Source organism: Trichomycterus rosablanca, chromosome 24 (assembly GCF_030014385.1).
Source record: "Trichomycterus rosablanca isolate fTriRos1 chromosome 24, fTriRos1.hap1, whole genome shotgun sequence".
NCBI lineage: Eukaryota > Metazoa > Chordata > Actinopteri > Siluriformes > Trichomycteridae > Trichomycterus > Trichomycterus rosablanca.
In genome coordinates this window covers 11,753,669-11,769,340 of record NC_086011.1, presented here as the reverse complement: position 1 = coordinate 11,769,340, position 15,672 = coordinate 11,753,669, and the positions used below count along the sequence as shown (strand labels likewise).

Sequence of the window (15,672 nt, the reverse complement as noted above, 5' to 3'; positions counted from 1 at the left end):
CTGACATTTCTAGTTGTTATCAGAAGTCTTTTTTAGTTGAATGAGTTAAGCATCCCTGATAAATGACATCCCTAGTTGTCATCAGAAGTCTTTATCAGATGATACAGCAAATACACACGCTCCTGAGATTCTTAGACGCCTTAACATACTGCCTACTAAGGTGCCTTAATTTAAGCAATAAACTGACTGAATAACGAGGGAGCATCCAATGCTTCCTTGGTGGTGAAGGCAATCCCAGCATTCTGTGAGGCACAACTTTTCTCGCCAAAACTTTACAACAAAGAAGAACAAATTTCTTTGTAACAAAGAAATTTCCTGCAAAGGATCAATAAAGTATCTATCTATCTATCTATCTATCTATCTATCTATCTATCTATCTATCAAATATTGTTAGGTAGGGCCTTAGCTATCATGTATAAGTGTTCAAGGTGTGTTGCAACCATAGTGAAAACTCAGGAGTCACAAAAGCTAAGAGATCTTTTTTTGGTTTCCAAGACCTTGAACATTTTACAGACACTATTAGGAGTATCAAAGTTTTACAATTTCAAGAAGTTTCAAACTTATGCCACAGCAGTAAAACCATCGTCTGGCCAAAGTAGAAAGCCCAAAATTTTGTCCAGAATCCTTAGCAATCTCGTCAGGACAACAGACAAAAACCAGTGCGTTGCAAATGACTTGATAAAGATTAATACAAAAGTGTTAACAGACTCCATAGCGCATGTCACTTAGCGCATGGTAACGACTTAAAACTTGAACTCTTTGGCTACATGGATCTGTGGTTTGTCTAGAGAAGGAAAAACAAGGTTTATTACCAGAAAATGTAATACATAAGGTCGAACTTTTAAGGAGGATCCATGATAATGTGAGAATGTTTTTTTTTGCAGACACTGACAATCATGACCGTGTGACTGCCATCATGGATTCACAGAAAAACAAAAGTATCTGAGGACGTCTGTGGTGAAAATGAACCTTGATAAGTAAACTTTACAGCAAGACAATGATCCAAGCACCCTACCAAGTCAATCAAAGCTTGGTTAAGGAATAATTCCTGGAGTGGCCTTTTCAGTTACCAGACTTGACTCTTAGAAAATCTATGATGGGATTTACTCATTCAATACACATCATCATAACTTAAGGCGAGCTGAATATTTCTTATTACAGCTGTGTGTGCTTATATATATAAGCCTTTTGTTCTTTTTCTTTGATGGGCTTGCCTTATGCAAGATTTTTTCCAACAGGGGTCTCAAGCTGAAGTGTATTAAAGCTACAAGCATTTATATTTTTTAAACAATTGACTACAAAGCTTTAGTTCTTTAAAAAGCTTTATTTTCTTCTTAACTGATATATTTTTTTCCAACGCGGCCAGGTACCGTAATGACTACACTACTCCCGCATTCAGTGCTGATGACTTGAGGACTTTGCAACAAAGCGATTATCCCCTAAAGTCGTCAGGCCATGGTTCAACTGTTGTCAGAATACAATATATGTTTGTACTTAAGCAGTCAAAGCGGAATATTAGCTCTAAAACGTATAGCCTGATTGGCTGACGACAAAATTAAAAATAATCAAATAATTAAAAAAAATAAAGCACGCTAATCGGTTACATCTACAAACAGCATGCAGAACTACCTTATAAAATCTCATTTTAATAATTAAAAATTTAAAGTTAATGTTGAATTAGTGCGTTGTGATAATCTATAGAATATCGTTTAATTCTTGATAATTGTTAGCGGTAGCTACATCACATACCATCGTCTCTCACCGCGTTGAAGCTGATTTGAAGCTGACTGGGTGGCTAATCACGTTCCGCAATACATCTTTTGTGATTTCAGCTATTAAATCAACAAATTTGTTTTCTTTGAATCCATTCCAAACTTAAACACATCGAGATCATTCAACTCACACTAGTGAGAGCACCCGGAAGCAGAGCTCCTAATTTAATGCTTTGAAGAATTGAAAGTTTTATTACTGCCACCTACTGAACTGGAGCGTGGATTTAAAATACGTCTTTAATGTTGTTTTTACAAACAAATGTAACCAAATAACTAGTAGTACCCCTCTATTAACCCTCCTATTACATTTGGGTTCAATTTGACCCCATTCAATGTTTAACGTCTTTAAATAAATGATTGACATAATTTTTTTGGCTTCATAAACCGGGTTTCCATCCAAACGTTTCGCAAGTGTAATGCGCATTTATGAAATATCGGCAGAAAAAAAAGCGGAAAATGCTGCATTTCCATCAACTACAGTTATGCGAAAAAACCTTTACATGACGTGAGAGACGTCGGGCAGAACGAGCAATGGCCCGTCTAATGTGGGCTCAAATCTCTGTGCCACGGCGACGTTCACCTCACATCTGGGAACGTAAACGCACTAAACAATTTTCGGAGCACATTGTGCAGAACCATCAGACGAACTTTGGATCTAGAATGTCAAAATCAGCCTTTGATGGGCTATGCACCATGATCGGGTCATCTGGAGAGCCAAAAGTTTACAGTCACCGGCCATCCGTGCCAACTGAAAAGAGGATTGCTATTGCCTTGTATAAGTAGTAGTGGGCGAGACGTTCGGCGTGAGCGTAACAACAGTTCACCGTAGTGTATACGCTGTATGCCAAGCAATAACATCAAAACTAATTAAACATTACGTCGTATTACCAAATGCGCAGGAGGCAGAAGAAATAGCGCAGCGTAATTACGCAGCGCACCACATACCACAGGTGTACGGTGCACTGGATGCTACACACATTCCAACCCAGCTAACAATTTTTGGTTCCCAGAACGTTCCGGGAACGTTAGTTTTTGGTTCCCAGAACGTTCTGGGAACAGATCATTTTGGTTGCCCTTTGGTTCCCCAGGAAAGTTTTCTTTACGGAAATAGAACGTTCCCGTTTGGTTGTGCATTATAGTTGTGGGAACGTTCCCCTAACGTTCCCGTAACCTTAAAATTATTGAAACCTTAAGGGAACCTTGTACTAACCTTTAAATTATTGAAAACTTTAGACAACCTTGCAATAACACTCCGGTAACACCGGCAGCCCGTGTCGGCTCTGACTCTTTTTAAATGACTGCCCAGAATCGGGCCAAATACACTGGCCCAAATCCGGGTGCCAGATCTCCGCCGACTCTCCCATAACTGGGCCGGAATAGCCCCCGAAACACTACGATACCATTTATTTACCGTTTTCTTCTCCTTTCACATCCTCATAGATAAAATAGTAGATTTATGCTACAGATTAACTACAGATGCTACAGATTAACTACAGATTGTGCAGTAGAAAGTATTTTATTAAGATAATTGCAGCAAGTAGTATAATAATAATAATCAGAATATTATAAATAAGACCAATTACAAAAGTGAACCAAAATGACAGCTATATGAATACTATACATAGAAAATACCATATAATTGCATATAAGAATAATAATTATAAAAGTAAACTATATATACAGTGTATCACAAAAGTGAGTACACCCCTCACATTTCTGCAAATATTTTATTATATCTTTTCATGGGACAACTCTATAGAAATGAAACTTGGATATAACTTAGAGTAGTCAGTGTACAACTTGTATAGCAGTGTAGATTTACTGTCTTCTGAAAATAACTCAACACACAGCCATTAATGTCTAAATAGCTGGCAACATAAGTGAGTACACCCCACAGTGAACATGTCCAAATTGTGCCCAAAGTGTCAATATTTTGTGTGACCACCATTATTATCCAGCACTGCCTTAACCCTCCTGGGCATGGAATTCACCAGAGCTGCACAGGTTGCTACTGGAATCCTCTTCCACTCCTCCATGATGACATCACGGAGCTGGTGGATGTTAGTCAGTTTTCGAAGGGAGGGGATCATGCTCTGTTTCAGAATGTCACAGTACATGTTGGAATTCATGTTTCCCTCAATGAACTGCAGCTCCCCAGTGCCAGCAACACTCATGCAGCCCAAGACCATGATGCTACCACCACCATGCTTGACTGTAGGCAAGATACAGTTGTCTTGGTACTTCTCACCAGGGCGCCGCCACACATGCTGGACACCATCTGAGCCAAACAAGTTTATCTTGGTCTCGTCAGACCACAGGGCATTCCAGTAATCCATGTTCTTGGACTGCTTGTCTTCAGCAAACTGTTTGCGGGCTTTCTTGTGCATCAGCTTCCTTCTGGGATGACGACCATGCAGACCGAGTTGATGCAGTGTGCGGCGTATGGTCTGAGCACTGACAGGCTGACCTCCCACGTCTTCAACCTCTGCAGCAATGCTGGCAGCACTCGTGTGTCTATTTTTTAAAACCAACCTCTGGATATGACGCCGAACACGTGGACTCAACTTCTTTGGTCGACCCTGGCGAAGCCTGTTCCGAGTGGAACCTGTCCTGGAAAACCGCTGTATGACCTTGGCCACCATGCTGTAGCTCAGTTTCAGGGTGTTAGCAATCTTCTTATAGCCCAGGCCATCTTTGTGGAGAGCAACAATTCTATTTCTCACATCCTCAGAGAGTTCTTTGCCATGAGGTGCCATGTTGAATATCCAGTGGCCAGTATGAGAGAATTGTACCCAAAACACCAAATTTAACAGCCCTGCTCCCCATTTACACCTGGGACCTTGACACATGACACCAGGGAGGGACAACGACACATTTGGGCACAATTTGGACATGTTCACTGTGGGGTGTATTCACTTATGTTGCCAGCTATTTAGACATTAATGGCTGTGTGTTGAGTTATTTTCAGAAGACAGTAAATCTACACTGCTATACAAGCTGTACACTGACTACTCTAAATTATATCCAAGTTTCATGTCTATAGTGTTGTCCCATGAAAAGATATAATAAAATATTTGCAGAAATGTGAGGGGTGTACTCACTTTTGTGATACACTGTATATATATATATATATATATATATATATATACACACAATATAAAGAAGTACTGTTTGTTTGTTTATTAGGATTTTAACCTCATGTTTTGCACTTTGGTTACATTCATGACAGGAACGGTAGTTACTCATAACACAAGATTCATCAGTTCTCAAGGTTATATCAAACACAGTCATGAACAATTTAGTGTCTCCAATTCACCTCACTTGCATGTCTTTGGACTGTGGGAGGGAGCCGGAGCACCCGGGTGAAACCTACGCGGACATGGGGAGAACATGCAAACAACACAGAAATGACCCAGACCGCCCCACCTGGGGATCGAACCCAGAACCTTCTTGCTGGATCTTGTGACCTTGGCTGATGATCTACACCGGCTGTTAGATGCTGCAGAGTAGTGTTCATAGTTTTTACTCATGTATGAGAGGTGAATAAGCAAATGTGGCTCAGTGATGGTAGTGGACACTTGAATATCTACAAAAAATACAAGGGACAATCTTTGGGTTATAAAATTATATACGATCAGCCATAACATTAAAACCACCTCTTTGTATGTATACTCTTTTTCTATCAGCTCCACTAACCATATAGTTTACTAACCATTTACTGACTTTCCCTATGGGATTAATAAAGTTATCTATCTATAGGTGCACTTTGTAGCTCTACAGTTCCACTGTCGTCCATCAGTTACTCTGCATACTTTGTTAGCCCCCTTTTACCTTATTCTTCAATAGTCAGGACCTCCACATGACCACCTCAGAGCAGGTATTATTTAGGTGGTGGATCATTCTCAGCACTGCAGTGACACTGACGTGGTTGGTGGTGTGTTACTGTGTGTTGTGCTTATATGACTGGATCAGACACAGCATCGCTGCTGGAGTTTTCAAATACCGTGTCCACTCACTGTCCACTCTTAAATTATACACACCTGCTTTGTTGGTCCACCTTGTGGATGTAGTCAGAGATGGTAGGTCGTCTGTTGCTTATTATTGTATTACTATTATTGTTGTTGTTGTTCTTGTTGCTTATTGTAGCTTTTAAGTTTACGTTATCCACAGTATTCAATGAACTTTAATTATTTAGCAGCTGTTGTCTAATGCTAGAAACTGTTAGCCTTTTAGCTAACGTTACCTGAAGTGTTTCAGTTCAGACTACCAGTTAACCTGAAACTCACTAGATAACATTACCATAAACAGTTTCCATTTCCAAATTGTTCTCTATCTTAATCCAAAACTCATTAATATACTTTCTGCTTACATTTTACTAAGTAAAAAGTTGTTAAGATTAAATGTTTATTTACCTCACACGAACGAACGATTCCTCTTCTTCAACGGCTCGCGTCGCACTGTTGCTATGGTGACGCTCGTTCTGCCGCCGCTGAATCAGAGACTGGACGCTGGGCCACAGCCGGACAACCAGCGTCGGCGCGCACGCGTTTCTACGAGCACCAGCCAAACCCAGCTGTGGTAACAACTGGGCCGGATCTGGCTACATTGATTCTGGCCGATTCTGACACTCGGCCGACTGTGCCGATAGAAAAGTGGGAACTGGGGCAGATGATTGTGCTAGCTGGGTTAACTTAGAAACCTTCCGGGAACGTTACTGGAACGATACTTTATACACATAAGAAATAAAACCTTATACAAGCTTTACCAAACGTTCTCTGTTAGTTCTCATAAAACCATGAGAGAACGTTAGGTTTCATAGTTTTATAGTTGGTACTTGTAAGTAAAGGTTGATCTACATGGACCGTCCCAAGCAAAAGGCTGTTTTTTTGGTAAGTTCCTACCAAAAAACTTGAAAGATCATAAGAAAACCTTCCGGGAACGTTACTGGAACGTTACTTTAAACACATAAGAAATAAAACCTTATACAAGCTTTACCTAACGTTCTCTGTTAGTTCTCATAAAAACATGAGAGAACTTTAGGTTTCATAGTTCCCGGAACGTTTCGGGAACAGCGCTAATTTTTTTAACGAAAATAGAACGTTCCCATAACGTTATGGGATGGTTCCCTAAAAATAACCATAGGGGAACCAAAATCTAACGTTACGGGAACGTTCTGTGTTAGCTGGGAATCCTCCCCCCAGCAGTCGGGTACAGGGACTATGTAAATCGGGATAGCCATCGATTGTTTTGCAGGCACTTCTGGATGACCAGTTGTTGATTCGTGATGTATGTGTTGGCTCTCTCGGCAGCGCACATGATGTAGTCTTTAAAACATCACACCTTACACACGTTGACAGTATAAATGCGTGTGTGTGTGTGTGTGTCTGTGACTTAGAGCTTGAAACGTCATCGTTTATTCGCAAAACCCGTTTCCACCCCCCTTTTTCGCATTTCGGCGATGCGATATTCTGACTTTTCCACCTCGTTCAAGCGTGAAAACTTTTTTTGCGATATTTGGGTCTTTTTTCGAATTTTGAGCTTTTCCATCCAGGTTTTTTAATGCGCATTTTCAAACTTTGCAAAAAGTTGGTGGATGGAAAACCGTCTACAAAAGACGTGTCAAAAATGACACACACTGTGTGGAATTTCAACACGTGATGAGTGTGCTCAGGGACGACACATACTGTGTTGATTTAAACACAGTAAATGTGTTATTCTGTTTTTGCACACCCACTGTGTCAGGATAATTAACACACACAATGTGTTGTTCAGCACACAATGTGTGTTGATTATGTGTAATCAAAAAAATGGGTAAAATAAAGACTAATACAAATGGAAACAGGTGTAAAAAATTGTAGCCATTTTATTTTACTGTATAATATTACAAATGTTTAAATAAATTTTTTTGTGACAAGTAATAAATTAAAACAAGATTACAAACAGTTTAACAGTAAAGGTACAAAAACGTATTTAAATATTCAATAATTTGTAATGAATAATGGATTAAGAATGGATTGAAAGTACAGATGGCTAAATAGTAAAGGCCCAAACACACTTTTAAATATTCAAATGCAGTTTCTTTTGTGTTCTTTTCCATTCTTAAAGATGGTTGCAAGAACTCGTAAAACATCTGTTTCTCTGTCCTAAAAGAAAGACAAAAAAAATATCATTACAAGGTGCTGTGATTCTCTCTGTCTTGTGTACACAATACAAAATATTACCTGAATTAAACATTTACAACATTTAATATTTTGAATAACATTATTTAACCAACCAAATGAGTAATCAGCTAACAACTAATATTGCTCCAAATTTGTCATCAGCTGTCTAATTATTCACATAGGCTGTTTAACAAATTATTAAACAAGTCACTTGAAAACTACAGTTACAGAATACAAGCTAAAATGTTTCCTTTACCAGAATAAAGTAAATCGGATGATGAATTTTGGAGGAGTTTTATTATTTAATTAGTTGCCTTACCCTAAATATATCCACCACTACCAGCTTTAATGCTAATGATGTTAGGCAATGTTGCTAACGATTCGATTCGATTTAAAGAACCGTGGATAAATAATAAAAATAACATTAGTTCTCTGAGTTCATGCAAGTTATGACTGTGATATTTGAGTTAACTAATTATTTGAAGTTTTCGTTCCACCTTAAGTAGTTTAGCATTTACATCCAGGCATCCACTGTTGTATTGTTTAATGTGGAATGTGAGCCAAATAAGCAGCTGTGATTAAGGAGTCAAACTTTCGATTCTTATGAATGAACTCAGCCTCTTAACAGTCCTAATGAATCAATCGATTCAGTTTTTTCGATTCGTTTAAACGCAGGGTTCTCAAGTCTCACGCATTGAGAGTGAGACACACGCATTCACGCTCACACGCCACACATGGCATTTCTCACGCTGAGAAATGATGAACAGAAATAACTATATCCTATCCTACGAATCAAAGGCAGACTACGCTGCGCTCCTACAGCTGTCTTGAATTAGCGACCTACCGGCCAATCAGAAAATAGAATTTCTCAGCCAATCAGAAAATAGAATTTTTCAGTTAATCAGAAAATAGAATTTCTTGTTGCTGGGTGAGGTCTGTGCACATAGTTGTAGACGAGCTGGAGGTGGAGGAGAACCGTCAGGATCTTCAGGTAATATCTTTATCATTTATTTTAATCTTTCATTAGTTACTATAGTCACTATAGTTTTCCTACTCTTTGTATAAGACCTATACTCAGTACACACCCACTGACATGAGCAACTTAATAACTGCAAAATATAAAATAAAAATATGTAGGAGTGTAATTAGGCTTCCTTGGTTCATTTTTTTCAAAGGTGACTGGTATGAGCAGATTTCTGAGGCTGTCTACGATTGCCAAACTGGTATTAGTTCTGCCACATTCAAATGCAGATGCAGAGAGAGTTTTTTTCTATGGTGGGGCTTAATAAAACCAAAGCCAGGAACATGTCATCCATCATGACCGTGAAAATGGCTGATATTGAACCACAGTGCTTTAAATGGGAGCCCCCAATATCGGTCAACAAGGCATTAAAATCTGCCACAAACACTTACAACACACATCATCACTCATAAACACAAACACACACAGAGGGACAGAATAACCACCACTGTTCTTTATATTACCAGAATAACCACCACTGCCCCTCCCCCCGTCTCACTCCAAGCAAACTTGAAAACTTGAGAGCCCTGTTTAAACGGATGATTTAAAAGAACCGATTCAGTAAAACTAACTGAGCTAAAACAAGCTAAAAATGTTAAAATGATTAAAATTCGCTTTCATATTGAGATTTAACTTAAATAATGTTACTTAATCACTGTAATCACACAGTCTCAATAGGTCATCAGTCGTGATGAAGTGCTTCGAGAGGATCATCAGAGACTTCATCACTTCATCACTTCCGGACTCTATGGACCCTTTACAGTTTGCATACCACCACAATTGTTCCACAGACGATGCCATCACCTACCTCCTTCACACCACATTATCACACCTGGACGCTGGGAGGGGTATTTATGTTAAAATGCTGTTTGTTGACTACAGCTCAGCATTTAACACGATTATCCCCTCTAAACTAACCATCAAGTTGGAGAACCTGGGACTTCATCCATCCTTGTGTCACTGGATCTCTAACTTTTTGACGGACAGAACACAAGCTGTGCGGGTAGGAAAACACATCTCACCCACACTCACCCTTAGCACTGGCGCACCCCAGGGCTGTGTCCTGAGCCCCCTGCTGTACTCACTGTACACACATGACTATGTGGCCACTTCCAGCTCTACCATTGTCAAGTTTGCTGACGACACTGTTGTGGTGGGCCTGATCTCTAACAACGATGAGAGGGCCTACCTAGAGGAGATTAAACACCTGGAGGACTGGTGCCAGGATAACAATCTCCTCCTCAACGTCAGCAAGACAAAGGAGCTGATAGTGGACTGCAGCATAAGAGGAACTATCACCCCGTTATGATCAGTGGCACCGCAGTGGAAAGAGCAGACAATTTCAAGTACCTTGGAGTTCACATCTCTGAGGACCTGTCATGGTCTTGCCACACCACTGCGCTGGCAAAGAAGGCCCGTCAGCGTCTTTATCACCTCAGATGCTTGAGGGACTTCAAACTACCATCCAAGGTGCTTCGTAACTTCTACACCTGCACCATTGAATCGATCATAACGGGAAACATCACAACCTGGTTCGGAAACAGCACCAAGCAGGATAGGCAGGCCCTACAGAGGGTGGTGCGTTCAGCTGAACGCATAATCCGGACTGAGCTTCCTGACCTGCAGTCCATATACAGGAAACGGTGCTGGACAAGGGCCAGGAGGATAGTAAAGGACCTCAGTCATCCCAGTAATGGACTGTTTTCTTTGTTACGATCTGGGAAGCGTTTTCGTGCTCTAAAAGCCAAAACGGAGAGGATGAGAAGAAGCTTTTTCCCCCAAGCTATTCGAGTCCTCAATGAAAATAGCATTTAGGACCAATTTACACAATGTGCACAACCTAATTTATATGTATATGTATGTGTATATATGTGGACATATGTACAGTGTATCACAAAAGTGAGTACACCCCTCACATTTCTGCAAATATTTCATTATATCTTTTCATGGGACAACACTATAGACATAAAACTTGGATATAACTTAGAGTAGTCAGTGTACAGCTTGTATAGCAGTGTAGATTTACTGTCTTCTGAAAAGAACTCAACACACAGCCATTAATGTCTAAATAGCTGGCAACATAAGTGAGTACACCCCACAGTGAACATGTCCAAATTGTGCCCAAATGTGTCGTTGTCCCTCCCTGGTGTCATGTGTCAAGGTCCCAGGTGTAAATGGGGAGCAGGGCTGTTAAATTTGGTGTTTTGGGTACAATTCTCTCATACTGGCCACTGGATATTCAACATGGCACCTCATGGCAAAGAACTCTCTGAGGATGTGAGAAATAGAATTGTTGCTCTCCACAAAGATGGCCTGGGCTATAAGAAGATTGCTAACACCCTGAAACTGAGCTACAGCATGGTGGCCAAGGTCATACAGCGGTTTTCCAGGACAGGTTCCACTCGGAACAGGCCTCGCCACGGTCGGCCAAAGAAGTTGAGTCCATGTGTTCCTGCGTCATATCCAGAGGTTGGCTTTAAAAAATAGACACATGAGTGCTGCCAGCATTGCTGCAGAGGTTGAAGATGTGGGAGGTCAGCCTGTCAGTGCTCAGACCATACACCGCACACTGCATCAACTCGGTCTGCATGGTCGTCATCCCAGAAGGAAGCTGACGCACAAGAAAGCCCGCAAACAGTTTGCTGAAGACAAGCAGTCCAAGAACATGGATTACTGGAATGCCCTGTGGTCTGACGAGACCAAGATAAACTTGTTTGGCTCAGATGGTGTCCAGCATGTGTGGCAGCGCCCTGGTGAGAAGTACCAAGACAACTGTATCTTGCCTACAGTCAAGCATGGTGGTGGTAGCATCATGGTCTTGGGCTGCATGAGTGTTGCTGGCACTGGGGAGCTGCAGTTCATTGAGGGAAACATGAATTCCAACATGTACTGTGACATTCTGAAACAGAGCACGATCCCCTCCCTTCGAAAACTGGGCCTCATGGCAGTTTTCCAACAGGATAACGACCCCAAACACAACCTCCATGATGACAACTGCCTTGCTGAGGAAGCTGAAGGTAAAGGTGATGGACTAAACCCAATTGAGCACCTGTGGCGCATCCTCAAGTGGAAGGTGGAGGAGTTCAAGGTGTCTAACATCCACCAGCTCCGTGATGTCATCATGGAGGAGTGGAAGAGGATTCCAGTAGCAACCTGTGCAGCTCTGGTGAATTCCATGCCCAGGAGGGTTAAGGCAGTGCTGGATAATAATGGTGGTCACACAAAATATTGACACTTTGGGCACAATTTGGACATGTTCACTGTGGGGTGTACTCACTTATGTTGCCAGCTATTTAGACATTAATGGCTGTGTGTTGAGTTATTTTCAGAAGACAGTAAATCTACACTGCTATACAAGTTGTACACTGACTACTCTAAGTTATATCCAAGTTTTATTTCTATAGTGTTGTCCCATGAAAAGATATAATAAAATATTTGCAGAAATGTGAGGGGTGTACTCACTTTTGTGATACACTGTATGTGTATATAAGTATATGCGTGTATACTGTTTTATATGTATATGTATGTATATGTATAGATTAGTACTTGTGTATTTATTATATTATCACATCTGTATAGCATTATGTAGCATTATGTTGCACAGTTTCTGCACTACTTGTCACTTTACACACTTGTTCACTTTAAATTGCCCTTTGTAATTACATTGTTAATTCTTCTGATGTTCACTTTACTTTAAATTGCTCTTTTTAATTATATTGTTATTTTTTTCTAATGTTTCTATATTCTTACTTTTATATACATTCTATATTTTCTGTATAATATATTTTTAACTATTTTGTAGTTTTTGTAATTACTGTGGCGGAGCAGTCACTAAAGCATTTCACTGCCAGTTGTACTGTGTATGACTATGTATGTGACAAATAAACTTTGATTTGATTTGATTTGGGTCAGTTAAGTAAGTTACCTTGAGAACACTGAAAACACAGAGGGTTGCTATGGTAACCTTATCCACAGTCAGTCTGTTTTGGTGCCGTTTTGAGCAAACTAAAAGTCCAATTAACGGTTAGCCAGTTAGCTAACGATAAATAATAGAATTAATAATAATTATTTAGCTAACGATAAATAATACGAATTAAAAGAAAGACTAGTCAGGTTTAACAGAACATTTATTGCTGAATAGGAACAGAAAAGCAAACTTAGGTTTATATTAATGTAATTCAGTGCCTCCTTTTTTACTTAACTAAGTCAATTGTCAATTAAAGTCGATTGTTAAAACAGGTCACAGGGTTAAAACCTACTTTTTATAGCTTTGCTTGACTTCATAAAACACACAACAAAACACTGATAAACATGAACTAAATAAACATTAATAAAACATACTCAATACTAGTTCCTTTTGCACCTTACCAATAAGGGTATAAGGACGGATCCTGCTCCTTTCCTTGCATGGTCCAAAAAGAGGGAATCAACCATGAAACACTGAGATATACTTGATAGGAGAAATGTGATTGGTTAACGCATATTTTTATTTATTAATTTATTTTTAATCTTACATGTGAAATAATCTATGTTTTTAGTCATAAATGCCATTGTTTTATCCAACAAATTTAAGTAAAATTGAATAAATATATATTTTTCTCACAGTTCTACACATAAATGTGTAGACTAACTATTGGGGTTACTTTACACGTGTCTGTGTTAAAAGGGGCCAGAAATGACACAAAGCGTGTTACAGACGGCAGGACACAGTAGCTGTGTAGAAAAAATGACACATTACTTCTTAGAGTGTATATTTAATGACTTTTCCTAATTTAATGGGAACAACTGGGTAAACATAAAATTAACATGATGATATGTTTTCAATGTCCTGTACACATGTTGTACGCATCAGTGTTCTTTAGGGTCAATTTGACCCCAGGCTGTTTTAGCTGTATGAAACATATAAGAAATATCAACATTTTACACATATTTGTTTTGGTCGTTTAGGATGATATTGAGGTCACTATGACATGCAATTTTATAATCTTCAAAAAACTTTAAAGCCCTAACCTAACATAACCATAATTGTAGTAGAGCGTGAACCACTGATAGTTCACACAACATGGAGGAGGGGAAAACATCATCCTCGCGAGATTTTTGATATTTCCCATGCTGTGAGGACAGGAAAATATGGTTCCCGCGAATAGAGACAGAAGATGATGTTGAGGAGGACCCTGATTATGAGGCATCCTCCTCTGATGAGAATGAGACCCTCAGTGTTGACCCTTCTTTTGTCTCTCAACCACCAGCAAACACACTACCTTCCAAAAATGAAATGTTATTATGGTCTGTCTCCCCACTTGAACAACAGAGTAGACTTAGTGCTGCTAATGTCATCATGTATAAGGGGGGTGGGGGTGGTTTTTTTTTTGTTTAAAGGCTATTTAAGTGGTCAACGAACAGACATAAAGTATGTGACAAACTTGGGTAACAATTTTAACTATAATCATTTTCTGGAGGCTGGGGTCAAATTGACCCCAAGGATAAAAGGTGTTAGTAAATTTGAAGGTAATAGGAGGGTTAAGACAAGTTAAGACAAAGGACACTAAAATACATTAGATATGTTAAAAACAGCGTCATAATATTTTATTTTATTAGTCTCAGTTAATTCTCAAAAATGAAAATAAGTTTGGACATAAAATTCAAGAAAATATTTATTTACCTGCACAACTTTACTGATCAAGAGCATGTTGTTTGATGAGCATTTATTGTTTAATGTGGTCTGTATTGTTGAGTAAGTGAACTGTACGGCCATTTTTCTTACTGGGACACTCAAGAAGTCTCCCAACTGTTTTTAAAGCTCTGAGTTCAGTTATTGTTAAATTATTAGTGTGATTTCAGTAGGCAATCACACTGTTGTTATCCAATAATCTTATTATTATTAGTCTGATTGCAGTAGGCCACACAGTAGGCAGTAGGTTTAAAAAAACATGCTACTCTTCTTATTCCTATTACTTTGCATTCTCTTGCATTTATTAAGACACAGAGGGGAAAAGCCTGAAAAGTTATTGTTTAGTTTATTTTTCTTAGTGTAATTGGAACAAACTATTATATAAGCTATTGAGGTTACATTGTCACTGTGTCATTTATGTTCTTTATTGGACTTAATTCTTCTTTTCTGTGTATCAGGTAGTCATTAAAAAATGTGTCTTGTTCACATTTGACCTCCCTGTCTAAATAAAGGTGACAGTGACTTAAATTTAATTGGCATAGTTTAAGTAGTGTTTTTTTTAAGGATGTTAACACTTTCCTAACTGGAGGTAATCCAATATGACAACAAACACATAGGCTACAGCTGTAAAGCCTTCAGACAAATTTTTCTCGTTTTAATATTCTTAATCATTTTGGTCCTGCCACAGATTTTTTTTTTATATACAGCATACCCTCTCAGTGAATGCTGTTCTATTTTCCAGATGACCAGTTATTTTATGACTCAATATTTGTGGAATTTTAAACTAGTGGCATTGGTGCACACTTGGACAAATTAAAACCAGGGATGCCATTTCCCAGTGCTAATATTGGCTTGTTTGAGTTTTCATATTTCATCCTGCTAGTTTGTTTTGCACTTTTTTACATTAAATAAATAAATCATTCACATGTATCACAGTGCATTGTGTGTCAGCAAAACAGAGCTGTAAATATACTTAACACAAATTACAAGCCAAAAAGGGAAATGTAAACTTTCAATGCAAACATTACTAGGGAAAATTTAACAATG

The 15,672-nt window shown here is 39.0% G+C and overlaps 1 protein-coding gene across 3 annotated transcripts in view; it reads right to left on the bottom strand.

Moving 5' to 3' along the window:
* The window catches only part of cxxc1b (CXXC finger protein 1b), a 42,209-nt gene that overhangs the window by 16,594 nt on the left and 9,943 nt on the right, over window positions 1-15,672 (bottom strand). For 2 of the 3 annotated variants that reach the window (XM_062986307.1, XM_062986309.1), the window contains exon 1: window positions 1,750-1,887. The exons of the other annotated variant lie outside the window; for it this stretch is intronic. In XM_062986307.1, coding sequence (XP_062842377.1) covers window positions 1,750-1,752 — 3 coding nt within the window. In that variant the 5' untranslated portion in view covers window positions 1,753-1,887. Of the gene's footprint in view, window positions 1-1,749; window positions 1,888-15,672 lie in introns of those variants that run through there. 3 annotated transcript variants of the gene reach the window in all.